General features: G+C 42.7%; 2 protein-coding genes; one reads left to right on the top strand and one right to left on the bottom strand.

The window, feature by feature from the left end:
* Positions 1 to 3,122: 3,122 nt before the first annotated feature.
* Positions 3,123 to 6,952, top strand: GSTUM_00004400001 (uncharacterized protein). XM_002835852.2 has 9 exons: positions 3,123 to 3,417; positions 3,471 to 3,558; positions 3,652 to 3,661; positions 3,699 to 3,716; positions 3,770 to 4,059; positions 4,115 to 4,449; positions 4,499 to 5,460; positions 5,524 to 6,438; positions 6,491 to 6,952. Exons 1-9 carry the CDS (start codon positions 3,402 to 3,404, stop codon positions 6,605 to 6,607), a joined length of 2,751 nt encoding a protein of 916 aa, XP_002835898.1. The 5' UTR covers positions 3,123 to 3,401; the 3' UTR covers positions 6,608 to 6,952.
* An 8-nt stretch (positions 6,953 to 6,960) lies between these two features.
* GSTUM_00004399001 (uncharacterized protein) lies at positions 6,961 to 8,273 on the bottom strand (the record flags this gene model as incomplete). XM_002835851.2 has 5 exons in its annotated part: positions 6,961 to 7,220; positions 7,325 to 7,604; positions 7,658 to 7,888; positions 7,960 to 8,059; positions 8,145 to 8,273. 5 exons carry the CDS (start codon positions 8,271 to 8,273, stop codon positions 7,166 to 7,168), a joined length of 795 nt encoding a protein of 264 aa, XP_002835897.1. The 3' UTR covers positions 6,961 to 7,165.
* Between the last annotated feature and the right edge of the window lie 8,732 nt (positions 8,274 to 17,005).

The following is a 17,005-nucleotide window of genomic DNA, read 5'->3' as shown; positions in this document are numbered from 1 at the left end:
AAGAGTAGAAATGAAGACCAACATCATGAAAGGTTGGAAGAAGTAAGAGAGTCTGAAGAGTGTAGCCTTCAAAAGAGGAGGCTGGAGCAGTATTTTAATGTAATTGGAAGATGAAAAGTATTAGCCCAGTCCGCTTATTAAGAGAGGAATCAGACATGAAAAGTAGTGAAAAAGGCTGTGATATTAAGGTATTTGCAAATAGGAAATAAATTTCAATCACCACAGGTGTAGCATAGACAGAAGTGGAAATCTGGTATTATGATACTGGATACAATGTAGACCTTACTCTGAAATTGTGAACCACTTGTGTTGCAAATAATTATATTAACTTTGAATTCTGTTCACAACTGATATTTTGTGATTTTGGCATAAACACACTCTCTACTAGCTTACCAGATTCTGCCTCAACTATTTTCCAAACTACAGGTTTGATCCAAACCCACAGTTTCAACCTTCATACCCCGCGTTTCAGCACCTCTTGAACAGGGTCAAAGGAATAAAATCGTGGTCAAAGCGAAGGAGTGTGAGAACTAGAGATACTGTAAAAACTCAAATAAAAGAAACATGTGCTTTGGAGTAGTTTTAAAGTTAGTCATACCAAGAATCTAGAATAATCACGTCAATACAAATTACAAAGTATGAGACATATAAATTCTAAAAATAAAGGTTTCTTTTTTTTTCAGTCAGTATCACCAATGATATATTCTCCATCAAGTTCATCATGCTCAACGTCCAACTCTGGAGCTTGATCTTGTTCCTCCTCTCGATTCTCATCCTCCTCAACCATCCCACTAGCTACCATTGCCCTATCTGCCCAGTCCTTGGCCTCATCATCAAACAAGGAAGTGTCAAGACCCTTGATGGAGATTTTGGAATCTCGACTTCCATCTATAGGACGCGAGAGGCCAACTGCTGTGAACGCCCATTCAACAACACAGGTCTGGTTTATTGTGAACCTTTCCCAAGCCTCACCGATAGCCCAGGTACAAAGAACCCTTCTCCTCCTCACCATACTTCCCTGCAGTCGACCTCCTTCCGCTAACATCCGCTCTTCCTCAACCTCTATCTTGTCAACCTTTTCTTTGACAACCTCCTATGAGTAAAGGAGAGTTAGTAACTATATTGATGAGTACCTCCTTCTCTTTGATTTTCACATAAAATATTAGCGATACTAACCTTTAAAATAACTTTATAGGGCCAATTGATAGATATGTCAAGGGGCTGAACCATGCTGGTACAGCCCCCTAGTATCACACTTAAGATGATATTGTGGGCTTGTATGGTATCCAAAACTTCATCAGTTTTGTGACTACCGAACATGTCAAGGGCCATGAGTTGTTGGCCGGCCACCAAGTACAGGTATCACCTGCTCATCAAGCTATTCAACAATATTTGCTGAATTAGCATAGGCTTTGGATTTGAACTTGACCACAGCCTGGGGGTCATATAGTGCCTTTTCAGCTACGATTGTTGGCCCTATCCCCAAACCACGAAAAAACACAAGAGGTTTGACCCAAGGGACCACATTAGCGAAGATGGTAAGTTGAATTGTTGCCTGTCTTTTTTCCCAACCAGACTGCTGACTTCCTTGTACCCAAATTGTTTTCTCGACCTGCTGATTATAGGTTCCACCGCTAAGGTATTTGAATGGTAGAGGAGTTTGGTCCATAGTACAGATATTGCTTAATCATTAACAACCAACCTCCTCAGGGGTATCAGGAAAGGGTAGATGGATTTTGTAGTCGTAGTTGTGAGTTTTTCCAATTAAGCTTCATCCAGTTTACTAATGCTTCAATATAATTGATAGGTAGCTGACTGGCCTTATTAGTTATTACACATAGAGTAATCTTGTACCAAGGTAAAAAAACCCTGAAACTACCCATTTGAAAAGCGAAATTGACTAACTCTTGTATTAGAATAGGTTTCTGTATATAAACGATGCATATTCTGGCAAAACCAACTCTGTCGTACAACCTTACCTTTGCTCGACGTTGGCAAAAACATTCATATAATTATCACTCCATATTGACTCCTTTCCTTCTCCTTCCTCCCCCCTCTATTCTATGAGAACTTGCTGATGTCTCTTAATAACTACCTGCCTTTTCCTCATGCTGCTATCTTCCAAGATTCCCAAATGGGATCTTAAATCGTTCAGCCACCTCCCGCATGGTAGGCTCTCGAAACTTGCTGGGTTCACTGGGAATCAAAGCTGTTTGCAGCCAAACAGGACTCACAGCTTGTAGTTGATGGTATAGGACTTGCGGTAGTTCTGTACCTTCTGAGGAGCTGTCCGAGGTCTTTTGCTCACTAGCTGCCACTTTGGTTCTCGATTTTGTCGCTGTGGGGTATAAAACCTGCCGGCCAGAAGCTCTCGAAGCACAACTGTAATCTTAGAATGGATGCTACCTTTACTTCTCTGGCTTTGGCGCACTATTTTGTTTATTATCATATTTGAGTAGTTGATCTAAGAAGTATGCTGCTTGTAATTTATTACAATGTAGAAGTCGTTCAGTATTTTCTTTGTTTACAATATTATTTATTTACATTTTTTATGACTCCTATGATATTTATTAATCTTATCGGCTATTAACAATATCATGACTCTGAAAGCGATGAGTTGAGGTTGAATTTGAAGGTCAAAGCATATGTCTTAAACTAGTTATAACTTGACAGCTTACGACTTCGCCCCATTTTCTAGGGGTTGAGCTTAATTCAACCCCTTAGCACATGTTTCTTCTATTTGAGTTTTTACGGTACTCTATAGCTTGCATAATGGTGCATGGAGAATCAGTCTCTGCAAACGTGACGGTTACCCTACTTTGGATCGTCAGTAATGCTACCTCAACTTACTGAGCTCGGAAGGTAGTCTAATGTGTGGTTTTCTTTGCACCTGGAGTATGCAAGTCTGGCGGGCCGGGAAGACTAAAGCTGCAGTACTCCCTTCATGACGAGAAATCCTGCATCCACTACCGGTAGCAGACAGGCGTCACCAGCCGTGTGCAGTGGTCCGCTAAAGCTCCACCCCGGATTGGGAGCTTGAGTTACCCTCTTCTCAACCTTCGAACCTTAGTATTCTGCATGCCTTGCCCCGGCCGCACCACGCTCCACTTCTCCTTCCTTCTGTTGATATCGTGGCCGCCCCCATCAGATACTCTGAGCGTGTTGTTGAGACCGAGACAGAGAACTACTTGCCCGGACAAATTGCATCACCCCTGGAGATCGCTGGAAGCTATTTTCAGTAACCTACCGAAGGCCGCTTACTTCCCAAAGCCTTGGGCCGAAATTGGATCCCAAGCTGGACACGGTCAACCGAGTCAAACATCCGAAACACCCCGGAGTGCCCAGTGCCCTAGCCATTCTAATTCCCCCGATTACTTCCTGCTCTTTGGGCGTCCACCGAGATGTCGTCTATGCGCGGTACGTTCCATTGGCAACCATTGCGGAGTTAGCTGCTGAAGAATAGGAGTTAGGTTTGGTGCAATTTATTGCCGATTTAAGGAATGCCCGAGCCAGAGAATTGGAAGAGAAACGGATAAACAAAGAATTGGCGAATATACGGTTAGTCTACGATTGCTACCTTCTACTAGCTGTTACTAATGACCTCGAAGGCAAAAATTCAAAGGCAGGCAATTGAATCCAATGCTTAGCGAGGGTGGCTAACGTATTCTAAAGATGGTAATTTGAATGGGTATCACAAGAAGAAATATGTTTGCAAGGTAGGGTGCTATGTTTATAAGTTCCTCGACTGCGCCTAGCTCTAACCAGTTAGCTCCTCTACATCTACATCCTTGGATGGAATGTCGATTTCGGCCACTTGGAGGCTGTTAACTTGATATCCGCTACGAAGTACTCCGAGAAACAAATCGGATACCTTGCCGTCACTCTGTTCCTCAACGAGAAACACGATTTCTTACACTTGGTGGTGAATAGCATAAAGAAGGATTTGCTGGACCACAATGAGTTGAATAACTGCCTAGCCCTGCATGCCATTGCAAATGTTGGTGGTCGTGAGATGGGAGAAGCATTGAGTCCTGACGTTCATCGATTGTTGATCTCGCCGTAAGCTTTTCCTCCCGATAAGGCGGCCCTAATCAAGCTAATTTAGAGGGGATAGGACATCGAAATCATTTGTCAAAAAGAAAGCGGCGTTAACGCTTCTCCGGCTTTACCGGAAATATCCTGGCATCATCCAAAACGAATGGGCCGAGCGGATAATCTCATTGATGGATGACCCTGATCTTGGTGTTGCTCTTTCGGTCACTTCTCTTGTAATGGCTTCGGTTCAGGACAACCCTGATGTGTATAAAGGCAGCTATGTCAAGGCAGCACATAGGTTAAAGCGGGTGGTTGTCGATAATGAGTACACGCCCGATTATGTCTACTACAAGGTTCCATGTCCATGGATTCAGGTCAAGCTTTTGCGCTTGTTGCAATATTATCCCCCATCGGGTATTATTCTCACCCAATATCGTCTGTCACATGCTAAACCGTCTTATAGATGATATAAATACCCAAAATATGATTCGGGAGTCTTTGCAAAGAATTCTTGATACGGCTTCCGATGCCCCGAAAAATGTGCAGCAGAATAATGCGCAGAATGCTGTTCTATTCGAGGCTATCAACCTTGCAATTCACCTAGACTCAGAAACCGGTCTCATGACGCAAATCGCTGTGCGTTTAGGAAGATTTATTGTTTCGAAGGAGACCAACGTGCGATATCTTGGACTTGAAGCAATGACACATCTTGCGGCTCGATCGGAGACTCTAGAGCCAATTAAAAAACACCAGAGTACAATTATAGCTTCTCTTCGAGATCGTGATATTAGTGTGCGAAGAAAGGCATTGGATCTCCTTTATAGCATGTGCGACCCAACCAACTCTCAACCCATCGTGTCCGAATTGTTGAAATACCTGCAGAGTGCCGATTTTGCAATCCGAGAAGAAATGGTACTCAAAATTGCAATCCTCACAGAGAAATATGCTACCGAGTTTCGCTGGTATGTTGATATCTCCCTGAGGCTGATCAGCATGGCCGGTGATCATGTGAGTGATGAGGTATGGCAACGGGTGATCCAGATCGTCACCAACAATGAGGAGCTACAGGTGTATGCTGCCCAGAATATCTTACAGCACGTCAAGGGAATGCAGTGTCACGAAACTTTGGTCAAGATTGGAGGTTACCTATTGGGGGAGTTTGGTCATTTGATAGCCGATAACCCGGGCTGTAGCCCGATTGAACAGTTCATGGCCCTTCAGTCGAAGTTTAATGGATGTTCCTCTGCCACCCGAGCGATCCTTTTATCAACTTACATCAAATTCATAAACCTGTTCCCCGAAATAAAACCCCAGCTGATTCAAATATTCAACGCTTACAGCCACACACTCGACCCAGAGCTTCAGCAGCGTGCTTGTGAGTACTTAGCGCTCGCATCACTTCCGTCTGATGATCTGTTACGTACTGTATGCGACGAGATGCCACCATTTCCGGAGCGAACATCAGCGCTTTTGTCTCGACTTCACCAGAAACATGCCGGAACGAGCGATAAACGGACGTGGGTCATCGGAGGTAAGGATGCAAACGCTGACAAAAAGGAATTCGCCCTTACTCTCAACACTGGGCTTAAGCGGCCCTTCACGAATGGCGCAGCGACCCCCACTGCAAGCGACGGAGGCTTGACGAGCCTTGCAAAGACTGCGGTGCTTGCTCCAGCCCAGGAGCTCGCCGGTTTGGATCTGAATGGTGAACCTCCGAAGAAGGCAGCCATCAACCTTGCAAGCGCCACCCACCTGAGCCCTGATTGGCATCTTGGCTATAATCGCCTAGTGATTCGCTCAGAAGGCGTTTTATACGAGGATGTGCAGATTCAAGTAGGACTAAGGTCAGAATACCGCACTAACATGGGATGTGTGATCCTATACTATACCAACAAATCTTCCGTAGCAATTGGATCTTTTACAGCTACAATTAATAATAACTCCCCCGGACTAGTAACCATTATCACGCAAAACACGCCCGATCCTATTGTCCCCGCGGACGGCCAGATTCAACAGACCCTAATGTTAGAAAGTACAGGCGTCTTCCCCGAGGCACCAACAATACGCATTTCTTACCTCGCTGGTGCATTACAAGCTCTGACTCTCAAACTGCCTGTGATTCTTACAAAGTTCATGGAGCCGGCGGACCTGTCGTCTGAGGACTTTTTCAAGAGGTGGAAGCAGATTGGCGGGGCTCGTGAGGCCCAGAAAGTATTCGGAATAGCGGTTAAGGGTCACACGATTGAGCTATCGAGAACCAGGAAGGTCCTTGAGGGTTTCCGCTGGGGTGTATTAGATGGTGTGGATCCTAACGGGAAGAATTTTGTCGGAGCAAGCGTATTACACACTACTGGTGGAAAGTTTGGCTGTCTATTGAGGTTGGAGCCAAATTTGGAGACTAAGGTATTGCTCCCCCCATACTCACGAAGCTTCACCCCACAACTAACGATCCCAGATGTACCGACTCACCATCCGAGCAACAGACGAGGGGGTGCCTCCGCCAATGCTCAGGGTTATGGAGGACAAATTATCGTTGGGATCGCCGCTACCGGACTATAGTAATGGGAATTGAGAACAATATTTAAATGAATAGTCAGCACTTTTTCCTCCACCTTTTCCTCTGCTTTTTCGTTTGCAGCGTCCTCAGTCAATTTGTTTGAGACCCGGCGCTGGAATTTTGCTTTATAGATTTTTCTTGGTCTACGTTCAATGGTGTGACGAGGGGATCCGTGTGTGGGGGTATTTCACTGGGGTTGGTGCCTGGGCATGAGACTAAGAGCGGATGGCGACGGGATGTGAGGGAGGGATTATGCCTATTTACAATAGTACCTCAGCTCAAGGAGCGGGGGAAAGGGGGAATCTCGGCAGCAATCGCCGGTTAATTAGGGTTATAATTAATTTACCTTTGGCCATTTCACATGTAGATTGGATTAACTGTTTGTTTATTTAATTCAAGCCGGTGAGCACCTCAGAGATTTTTTACGCTGGGTAGTAAGGATTGAGGGTAGGCGGGCATTAAGCGTGGTGCTATATCTTCGACATCCTAATACTAGGTCCTCGAGTTCGGGAATATAGTTTAGGCCAGGTACCCAAGTAAGCCTATTCAAGCCATAGGTTCACTGGCTTGACCCTAAATAGCGGCATCCTTCTTCAGAGGTCTCTGCCCAAAAATGATCGTCCCGACCCTACAGGTATCGTAAGAATTAGCAATTCCTCCGCCAATTTTCCATCGACACCGGGAAGAAAAGAAAAGAAAAGAAAGGAAAGGGAGGAATAAAAATGATCGTACCGAACGTTTGAAGTGCCTAAGCTGACCGCCTGCTCAAAATCCTCACTCATTCCCATACTCAACTCCAATTGATCCGAGTCTATGCCAACCCTCTGCGCAACCTCATCCCTCACCCTCTTCAGCGTCAAAAAATCCTCGTTCGGAATATCCGACTCTCGGGATCTTGCGATGGCACCGATGGTCATTAATCCCTGTAAGGTTAAATGCTTACACTCTTCAAGAATATGCTTTGCTAATACTGGGGCAGCCGTGGGTTGGCAGCCGGATTTGGATTCTTCACCTGAAGGATAATTTAGCCCCAACCACTTGTGTTGTTTATCAGAGGGGGAGGACCGGAAGTGTTGACTTGGACGTAGACCCGAAGCTTTGGGGTGGAGGGGGATGTGGAAAGTAAGGCGGCGCGGCCCTTTTCTAATGCGTCGGCCTTTTTAACAGTGTCGACGGACTCGACGGCCCAGAGGTTCGGAATCCTCTCAGCTAGATGTTTGCATTTGTTCGTTTGGAGGGCGCCGATGAAGTGCCAATTGAGAGCGGTCGGTAGGCTAGCTGCCTTCTCTAGGAGTTCTGTTGTGGTGAAGAATCCATTAACCTCTCACCTATTATCCCTGCTTGGTATCGTATAAAGGATATCAGACCGTGCGAATAGTTCTCCCCAAAATGTGTGTGCCCCGTCCGCTCGTGTATTGCTAAAACATCGGTGGCAGGTTTCAATTTTGATACTGCTACCAACCGAACCTATAAATCATCAACCAATCAGTAGGTGTGGGCCGAACGGACCTTTGCTAATTGCTAAAAATGAACGAGGGAAGATGGAACAAACCGAATTGGGAGAATGAGCGACGGAGCTGATGCGCTGAAGGACTGCCTGCAGATTTTCGGCCAGAAGTTGGGCTCGGGGGAGCAGACCAGTGTCTTGTTCGGTGGAGGAGTGTGGTTGGTCAGTTGACATGACCGTGGGTTTGATTGTACGGAGGTGGGAATGGTGGCGGATTGGGTTTTTGATCTGTGGGTTTGGTGGAGGCTTCTAATAGAGGGTTCGCGCAAGGAGACCTAGGCGCCAGTTTACGTCCCCGACAGGGGAGGCTGTAGGATAAGATGAAATTTAGAATAGATAAACGATGAATTCAGACTACCACCAGGAAATTAAGAAATAGTAAAACCAATTTCTGAGATATTATGATAACATGAAAGAAAATCTAAAACTCTAACAGTATAATAGTCGGTTCCCCTCTGTTTCAAGGTAGACAGATTTTGTTTCTATACAACTCCTTCAGTGTAGACAAAATCTACCACATGATTACCTACTTCCTCTTCATCCTCAATACTATTACTACCTGCCACTAGTCCCTCAATATAGCGATCCGCAATTCCCATTTTATCAGGTGTGAATCCTTTTATTTGTAACTCGTGATCTCGTAAGCTATCAATCAGTAGACGAGGTCCAAGTTTCAGAATTAGTCCTAAATTATCATTTTTCCCACAATATTTCCTATGAATTAAGCTCAAGCTTTGCCAACATACCAGATGGTAGAGAACCTTCTGTCTCCCATAGACAATCTGTCCTACCCATTGCATTCCAGTGACACAATTCCCGTTTCTGTGAGATCTTATAGAATGTCGTTAAATGAATAGTTGACAGAAATATCTAAACATTGTACAATACCAGTAAAACCATTTGAGATGATGGATGGAGTAATATCAGGTTAATCAAATTTTTTATAATGCAGCACATACTCCACAGAACCCTACTGCATCAATCACAAATAGAGAAAGTTGGCCATCAAGCACCAGTATAAGAAAAATGACAATATAGGAAAAAAAAGGAGTTCATTACTATAAATAGCAGTATTGGACAAAACAGGAATATGAGGATCATAGCATCACTTCTGCTGATATAGAAAAAGACCAGTTCTCTGAAAAACTATCATAGATGGGATATGATTAATACTATTTACAAAGATGCCAAAGATTAGTATCGTCTAACACTTATCCTACCATGATATTATCTCTTTAACCCAAATAGTTCTAGTACCAATTAGATTCTACGTTTAGCCTGAGAGATACTTGAAAGGCAGTAGGGTAACATCCGGATTTGTAATATAAGTGCAGAGTAAATAGTTGCTATATGGATTAGGATTTGATGAACTCAAGAAAGGCTGCGGTTGGGCTTAGGTTAAGAATGACATTTATTGAAGTGAATTTAATTAACAATAAGAGGTTGGTATACTACAGGAATCTTTTGAGCTTTAGAAGTTGCAAATTAAAGTTCAATATAATAATATTGTAGGAAATCATAAAATTATTCATTGCAGAAGGAAAATGTATTTAGAAGCATATTGGAATAAACTATTGAAAAGTTAAGAACTAAGAACCTCTAAAACCACACTTATATCACTGCTTTCCCAGCCTCTTACTTAACTACAAACTCCTTATTTAATGTTACTTCAAGTGCTAGCTAATGATGAACCTCAAACAGTCTCAAACTGGTTCTACTAACTTTTATAACACGAATCTTGATTTAATTCTGGATCCTGTCATGGATTGTTTATTGGAAAAATTGAATGACAGCTTCTACTTCATGCTAAGAAGGTGGTGGTAGGTTCTTATTATCTGCAAATAGTATACAATAGTTATAGAAGAAGGATAGTTCTATAAACCTTTTTTATATATGAACAGGTATGATTAGGATATATTATTTAACAAGTAGGAATGATTTTTCTGGCTAAAATAGATTTTGGTTTTAGGCTATAACAAGGTATTTGATTAAAATTAAAGGTCAATAATGTCCTTAACGCTGTGGGTACTATAATGAGTTATTGTTGTTTTCTGTGATTGGCATTCGGGTTCTTCAATTATGAAGTATTCTTATACTTTTACCGCAGATGCCTTACTACCGCATGTCTTATATAAACCCGGCGACTCAGAATTGGGTTAGCTGTAAATGGGGTTTATTTAGTTTTTATTATAATAACGAAAACTAAGTATAATATAAAAGCCAGTGGTAGTAAGATACAATCTTTTTTAAATTATCCTATGTATATGATATAAATTTTCATTTCCTTTTTATTTCTTCTTATTTATTTTTTCCAATTAATTTATTTTAAAATTTCTACATCACATCAAGTATAGTAGTACTCCCAGTACTAGCTGTGTAGACTGGAAACCTCTCTGGGGCCTAAATCAGTGTAGGTAAAAGAAAAACCAGTAAACTAAAAAGACTAATGCCAGCAATTAGGTACAGTCGTATCTAAAAAGTCTATGCACCTAAATTATTGACAACACCGCAACCAACGATCACCTCAATATCACCTCCTACCATGCCACCACCATATTCCCAAACTATCAGAGAAGACCAGAAAAGGGAACTCTATGCCCACTATAAACATACTCACATGAAGTATGGTAAAATTTCAAAGCTTATGAACTTCTCCAAGTCAACTTTTCAATAGTAGTTAAAAATACGAAATCCAAAGATGGAAACACCCATGATACCCCCAGATCTGGCAGACCAACCAAGATTACTGGTGCTAAAAGGCAAGTAATTCTTGATATTATTGATGCTGAGCCTTATTTAGCCATAAGAGACATTACTCAAAAAGCCAATATTGGACTTGGCAAAGATACTATTAGCAAGATATCTAAAGAAGCTGGTTTTAAGCTTAGGATACCTAAGAAGAACCCTTTTTGAAGAAAAAAATGGGGAGAAGGAGAAGAGAAAGAAGTTTGCTACATTGAGGAGGAACTGGACAAGAGCTTGGAAATGGGTGGTTTTTGTGGATGAAGCCAAAATTGAATATGATCCAGATCCAGTAGGAAGAAAGGTCAGACTTAAACCAGGTGAAGAGTGGGAAGAAAAGAACTTAAAACCAAGCCTTTAAGTCAGGGCGCACCAACATAGGTGTATATACTGCAATGATGTATTGAAGGAGGACTGAGCTCATTCTTATAAGGAAGAGGACTGAGGAGGAAAGGACCAGTACAAGAGACAGACTTGATCTCAATTCCCACCAATATGCAACTGAGATTCACCAACCCTACCTCATCCTCTTCATAGATGCCATAGATAGAGCTTCTCAAACCATCTATATGGCTGCTGATAATGCATCATGGTATAATGGAGCAGAAAACAAAAAATTGCAAGAGGACTGTAGATATTAAAGATTGGCTTGGCCTCCCAACTCACCAGATCTCAATCCTATGGAGAATGCCTGGGCAAATCTCAAAAGAGCACTCAGAAAGTGATGCTCCAAAGTTGAGAGAAGGCCCCATAGTGGTGCTGGATTATTTCAGGCAGCAAAGGAAGAGTGGGACCTCATTACCCAGGTAACATTTGATTGATGGATTTAGAGGATGCCTGAGAGACTTTGGGCTGTATTAGACACAGATGGAAGCCATACAAAATGGTAGCATCGGGAAACTGTTTTTTTCTATTTCTATTATTATCTATTTTAAAATTGTGCTCATATCTTTTTTTTGTTGTGGTCAATATCATTATTTGTAGTGTAGTGCAGTTGCTATGAGGGGTACGTAGGGTTTTCAGACAGGACTATACCATGATGTGAATGAAATGCAATCTTGCATCTGAAAACAGTAGAGTCCTGTTACGTCATTTTGGATTGCCAGGACATCAGTTGTGGTTGCAATGAACATCTTGGCCCCTGGGACATAGAGCCGCCCAAGTAATGTCACTTGCACTCCAGCAAAATACTACTGTATCTGATATGCAACTTTGTTTTTTTGTAGCTGTTGGATGTAATATGTAGAGGTTGGCTAGGTAGCACATAGGAGTTAGCTGCTTGGCAACACAGTACTCATCATGTGCCTTTTTTTTTAGATATTATATCATTCCCTGTTAGTGTCCAACAATTTTGAATGCAAGGTATGCTATGGCAGAAGGAAAACTTTCTTTCCAAGTAAACACAATAGAAATCAGTTACTCAAAGTCCTTCTCTTTCAGTATATGGGACAAAATCACCCAACTACAACTATGCCATGCCTCATGAAGTAGAGGTATAACAAACAACAGTACTCTATTGTTTATGGGCAGAGTGCAAAGCAACAGTCCACAGAGTTGGCTAATTCTGATTACAATTGCGCAAAAACAAAGACAACGCAAGGCATATGTGTAGACTGTGTCTTGTAAATCATCATCCTCTGTAAACTCTGGAAGTGCTACATGGTGTGGGGAGGAGCTAGGACAGGCTGGGAGGCGGCTATAATGAGGGCTAACTTAGTTGGTACCACTTTGGATATACTGCATTCTGAGGCTACAATGAATGTGACAGGTGGCTGTCGGGCAGGTGAGCTCCCCTGTAGTGTGAGGAAGTGTGCACAACTTGTAACTAAATGAAGAGGTACACTTGTTGTCATAGTGTTATAAGTTGTGGTAATTGGAACATAGGGTGTAGGAGCCAATTGGCAGCCATTATTCAGTTCTGAAGGAAGCAGTCAAGGCAGCTAGTCTCTTGGCAACAAAGAGAGGCCCTTTGGGACGTGTAATAGATACAACAATAGAGAAAACCAGTTTGCTAAAGTCACTTAGCAGAAGTGTTCGTGAAATTGATCTCAGATGACAAAGCTGCCTCGTCAAAATACCACCTTTCAATGAAGTGTAAAGTAGATCTTGACTGTTCACCCCGTCGTGACCATAACCATTCAAAAATCTACATCCATTGAAGCCTCCTTTACCAAATTAATTAATTGATTTATTAATTTTCTCTACCTTTTTTACCAATGGTTAAGCATTTGGGAAATACGAAGTATGCTGCAAAAAAAAGACCCCCACCTAAAATCATGTGGAGAGAAATGAGACTTGCAGAGAAGGGCATGATAATCGCCTTTTTCTACTGCGTCCGGAATATTGCATTGGTGGCTCAAATTATTAGACACCCATGGAGAAGAGTTAAGAGCTTTCTTGTCCAGGCATGTGAATGCCAATCTCTTGAAAATCTCCCTTGCCCTGGTTGCACCTCCATTTTGAGTGGTCAACAGCATTGCACAATTATACAGGCAGCCAAGTCCAATTGGAAAATGACCCGATGTGCCATCCGGGATCTCTATGTCCCCGCTGTTTTTCTTGATACTGGTAACTCTTCGTGCTACCCAGAGTGACTGGAGTTGATTGTCTACTAAATTTGCCTGCATAGTTGACTGGACACTCAGAGAAGCAAACATTAAAAAATAGATTGCCAAGTTAAGACCTAGGCTAAAGCCTGATCATGTGGTGAAGTTATTGAGATGGGCTACAGCTCATAGGGACTGGACAGCTAAGGATTTTGAAAGGGTGATTTGGAGTGATAAGTGCAGTGTGGAGAAATCCAAGAATCCAAAGCAACAATGGGTATTCAGACAACCTGCAGAGAGGTGGTTGGCTGATTGTGTAAACCCAAAGGAGAAGGATAAGGGAATCTCGCTTATGGTTTAGGGGTGCTTTTGGGGTAAAAGAAAAGGTCTATTAGTTCCTATTACTCAAACTATCAATAAGACCAGGTATGTTAGACTTTCGAGAAGATATCTTTTTCCTGTTATTCATCAAATGATTTCCTTTGGTATACAACTTGAAGATGTTCTTTTTCAGCAAGATAATGCTCCTGTTCACAAGGCATATAGTGTTATAGATTGGTTAGAGAGAAACAGTATTGAGGTTGTGGACCACCCCCCTTATTCCTCTGATTTAAATCCTATTGAGCATGTGTGGGTTGAGCTTAAAAAGCGATTGCACCAGCAGTATTCAAGGATTGCAGATACTCCAGGAGAAAAAGAGTCTGTTAGAAGAAGACTTGCACATATATTACCATTGGTTTGGGAGACAATTCCTGAGGAGTTTTTTGAGAAGTTGTGGAAATCAATGCCTGATAGGGTGGCTGCAGTTTGAGAAGCAAGGGGAGGTTATATAAAATATTAGCTAGTTTAATTTATGGCAGGTCAATTGACCATTGAATGTTGAGAGGTGCCAGTGGTTGTTGATCATGAACTTGAACTCCTCCCTGCACACACCTGTTGATAACCCCACCGGCACAGCCCCACCATATTGCGCAACAGTAATTAACCATTGTCTCAGATTATGAACACTTCTGCTGAGTGGCTCTATGTCTTTTGTTATCAGAGATAGCCCCCTTGATCAGTATATGACAGAAAGGCCAGAAATAAAAGTAATAAGCTATGTAGCAATAGTAGCAAGTTACTGAGAGCTGGGTGGGCCATGCATAACCATTTAGATGACTGGCGTGTCCTGGTGGGTAGAAGTGGGACATGTGATTAGGAGGATAAAGGTAGAGACCCTGCTGTTCTTGGTGATTGCTTTGACATATTTCAATCTAGATATGAGGACATTGTTACAGGTGAGCAAGACCATTTGGAATAAGGTAGCTGAATGAACTTGGTTTATGTTATATAGGAGTTCCATTTTAGTAGAAGATAGAGGAGTACTATCACAATTGATGGCAAACTTCATCTCCCTCACTGTCATGCCATTCTTGAATACCAGGGTGGTTGAAGGAGGTGGGAATTTGGCAACATTGTATATGTGGATTAGGAGGCCCTCATCTTGCACTTCGTTACTACAGTCGCTGAAGTAGAAACACTAACTGGGCCTTGGGGAGGGGTAGAGCAAGGAGCTGGTGAAGCTTTTACAGCAGAGGTATGCTCTGGGTGAGTGGGTGTGTGATTGCTGTTATGGTAGCCTTAGTTCTGTGTGTGGTCACTAATGTATAAGTTGAGAAGGTAGTATCTGGGTAGACTTTCAATCCATCTGTGAGGCTATTGACCTGCTACTAGAGCTGGACAATTATCCTACTCTAGTCATAGTATATGTATTGTAGTATCTTTAAGAAGATGATCTATGATTGTGTGTCTAGTTCCTGAAAGTCCAACTACATGTCTGTTTTGATGAAAAGATATTGGAATTAGTTTGGACCTCAAGGGGTTCCTTCTTTGTAAGCATCTGGAATCAATAGAATGGAACATGTGGTGTTACTGCTTGATGCCACATGCATAGAGTGGCCTGGTGACCATCGGAACCTGTTGTTGGGTGATTGAGTGCACTTGCTGCTGATGCTGGTGAATCTTGTCATAGGTAGAGTTTGTGTTTTCTTAGAAGAGTGACTGGTCCCAGTGACCATCTCCTTCTTCTTTCCATAGACAGCAGTGGGATAAAAATTGTCTTTGTTCCTAAGTGAGGGGCAAAGGTAAGGAGGTCAGAAGAGGTTTTGGAGCCCATCAGAGTAGTTATGGGTGACAAATGACAGTGAGTACTTACTTTGACTGTGGGTTGTAATGGAACCGGAGCCGACAAGTAATGGGGAGCTATTTTTTTCCCTTTTTCTGTTTTTCTGTTTTTCCCTTCTGTTTTTTTTATCACATAATTCATTATTTTGGTGCAAGAATATAGCTTGCAGTATGAGCTATGGCATAAAGATAACCATAATTCCAAACAAGTAAAGAAAGGAAATCATTGGCACCTTATCCTCTGCTTTCATAGCATGAGAGAAAATCACTGCAAGTTAGTATGCCATGACCGACAAAATAAACATATATCAAATAACAGCATTCAATTATTTAGAGGAAGAATCAAAGGAAACGATAGGTGCAGTCAGTTAAATCTGGCAATTGCTATTCGGATGGAGAAGTCTCAGAGCTGTAAGAAGGATGAGGGGCTGGCTTAAGGCCCTGGGGTGGACCATATCGCGCAACATCATTCTCCACAGGATCTGGAACTAGGTCAAGGCATTGTGGGTAGGTGGGGCAGGCCCAAGAGTAGGATTGATGAGGGGGATTACAATTGACCCATCATGATATGGTGTGCATCCAGGGGTGGCTGAGCTTGTTCTCCACTGTAGGATAGCAGCTATGGGCAGCAGTGGTATGGGGAGTGTGCACACCACCTACAGTCAGCTGGTGAAACACACTTGGTATTATCATGTCCAAAGTAGTGGCAGTTAGAACATTAGGTGTAGGCATTAAATCATAGTAAATATGCAGTCCTGAATGTTGTGCTCAAGGCATCAAGTATCTTGTCAACAAAGAGAGGTACTTTGGGGCCGCTGATGGAGATAAGAATGGATGAGGCTCGTTTGCCACCACTTGTATCATGAGAGGTGAGCCACCTGCATTTGTTAGTAAGAGCAAGCCTGGAGCTGAAAGTAATAAGTTGTGTTGCAATGGTGGCGAGGGATGGCGAAGTAGGTATGCAGTAAACTACTAGTTAAGCAACTGGCATGTCCAGATAGATAGATGCAGTGCCTGGGATAAGGTGGATGAAGGCTGAGACCTTAGTATTCAAGATCACAGCTTTGATATCTTCCACTGCCGTGATGTGGATGTTGTCACCTGTAAGGGCGACTGTCACGACCAGCATTACTGAAAGAGCTTTGTTCCTACCAACAGAGTTGTACTGTAGTGACAGGGAGAGAACCACCATCCCACTTGATGATAAGATTTCTCTCTCTTCTGGTGATTCACCGATTGGATACTAAGGCTGTGGCAGGGGGTCGGAGTTTGGCCATAGTATTGGGCTTGGGTCTGGGTGCCCTGTTCTTCTCCTTTTTAACAACAGTCACCCAAGTTGGGGCACTAACCAGGACACTTGCAGGGGTCGAAGATGGAGATGGTTTGGAAGGAGAGGCAGAGGTAGATTGTGGCTGAACTAGTGAGGACACTCCCATGGCAGTCTTGCCATGCGTT

This window comes from Tuber melanosporum (assembly GCF_000151645.1).
Source record: "Tuber melanosporum whole genome shotgun sequence assembly, scaffold_12, strain Mel28".
Lineage (NCBI taxonomy): Eukaryota > Fungi > Ascomycota > Pezizomycetes > Pezizales > Tuberaceae > Tuber > Tuber melanosporum.
Note: the sequence above shows the minus strand (reverse complement) of the source record. Positions and strands in the feature narration are given on the sequence as shown.

Excerpts from the sequence above, each read along its gene's own strand:
- GSTUM_00004400001 (XM_002835852.2), top strand. Across the intron at positions 4,060-4,114 it reads CATCGATTGTTGATCTCGCC|GACATCGAAATCATTTGTCA; the intron begins GTAAGCTTTTCC and ends TAGAGGGGATAG. Across the intron at positions 6,439-6,490 it reads AGCCAAATTTGGAGACTAAG|ATGTACCGACTCACCATCCG; the intron begins GTATTGCTCCCC and ends TAACGATCCCAG.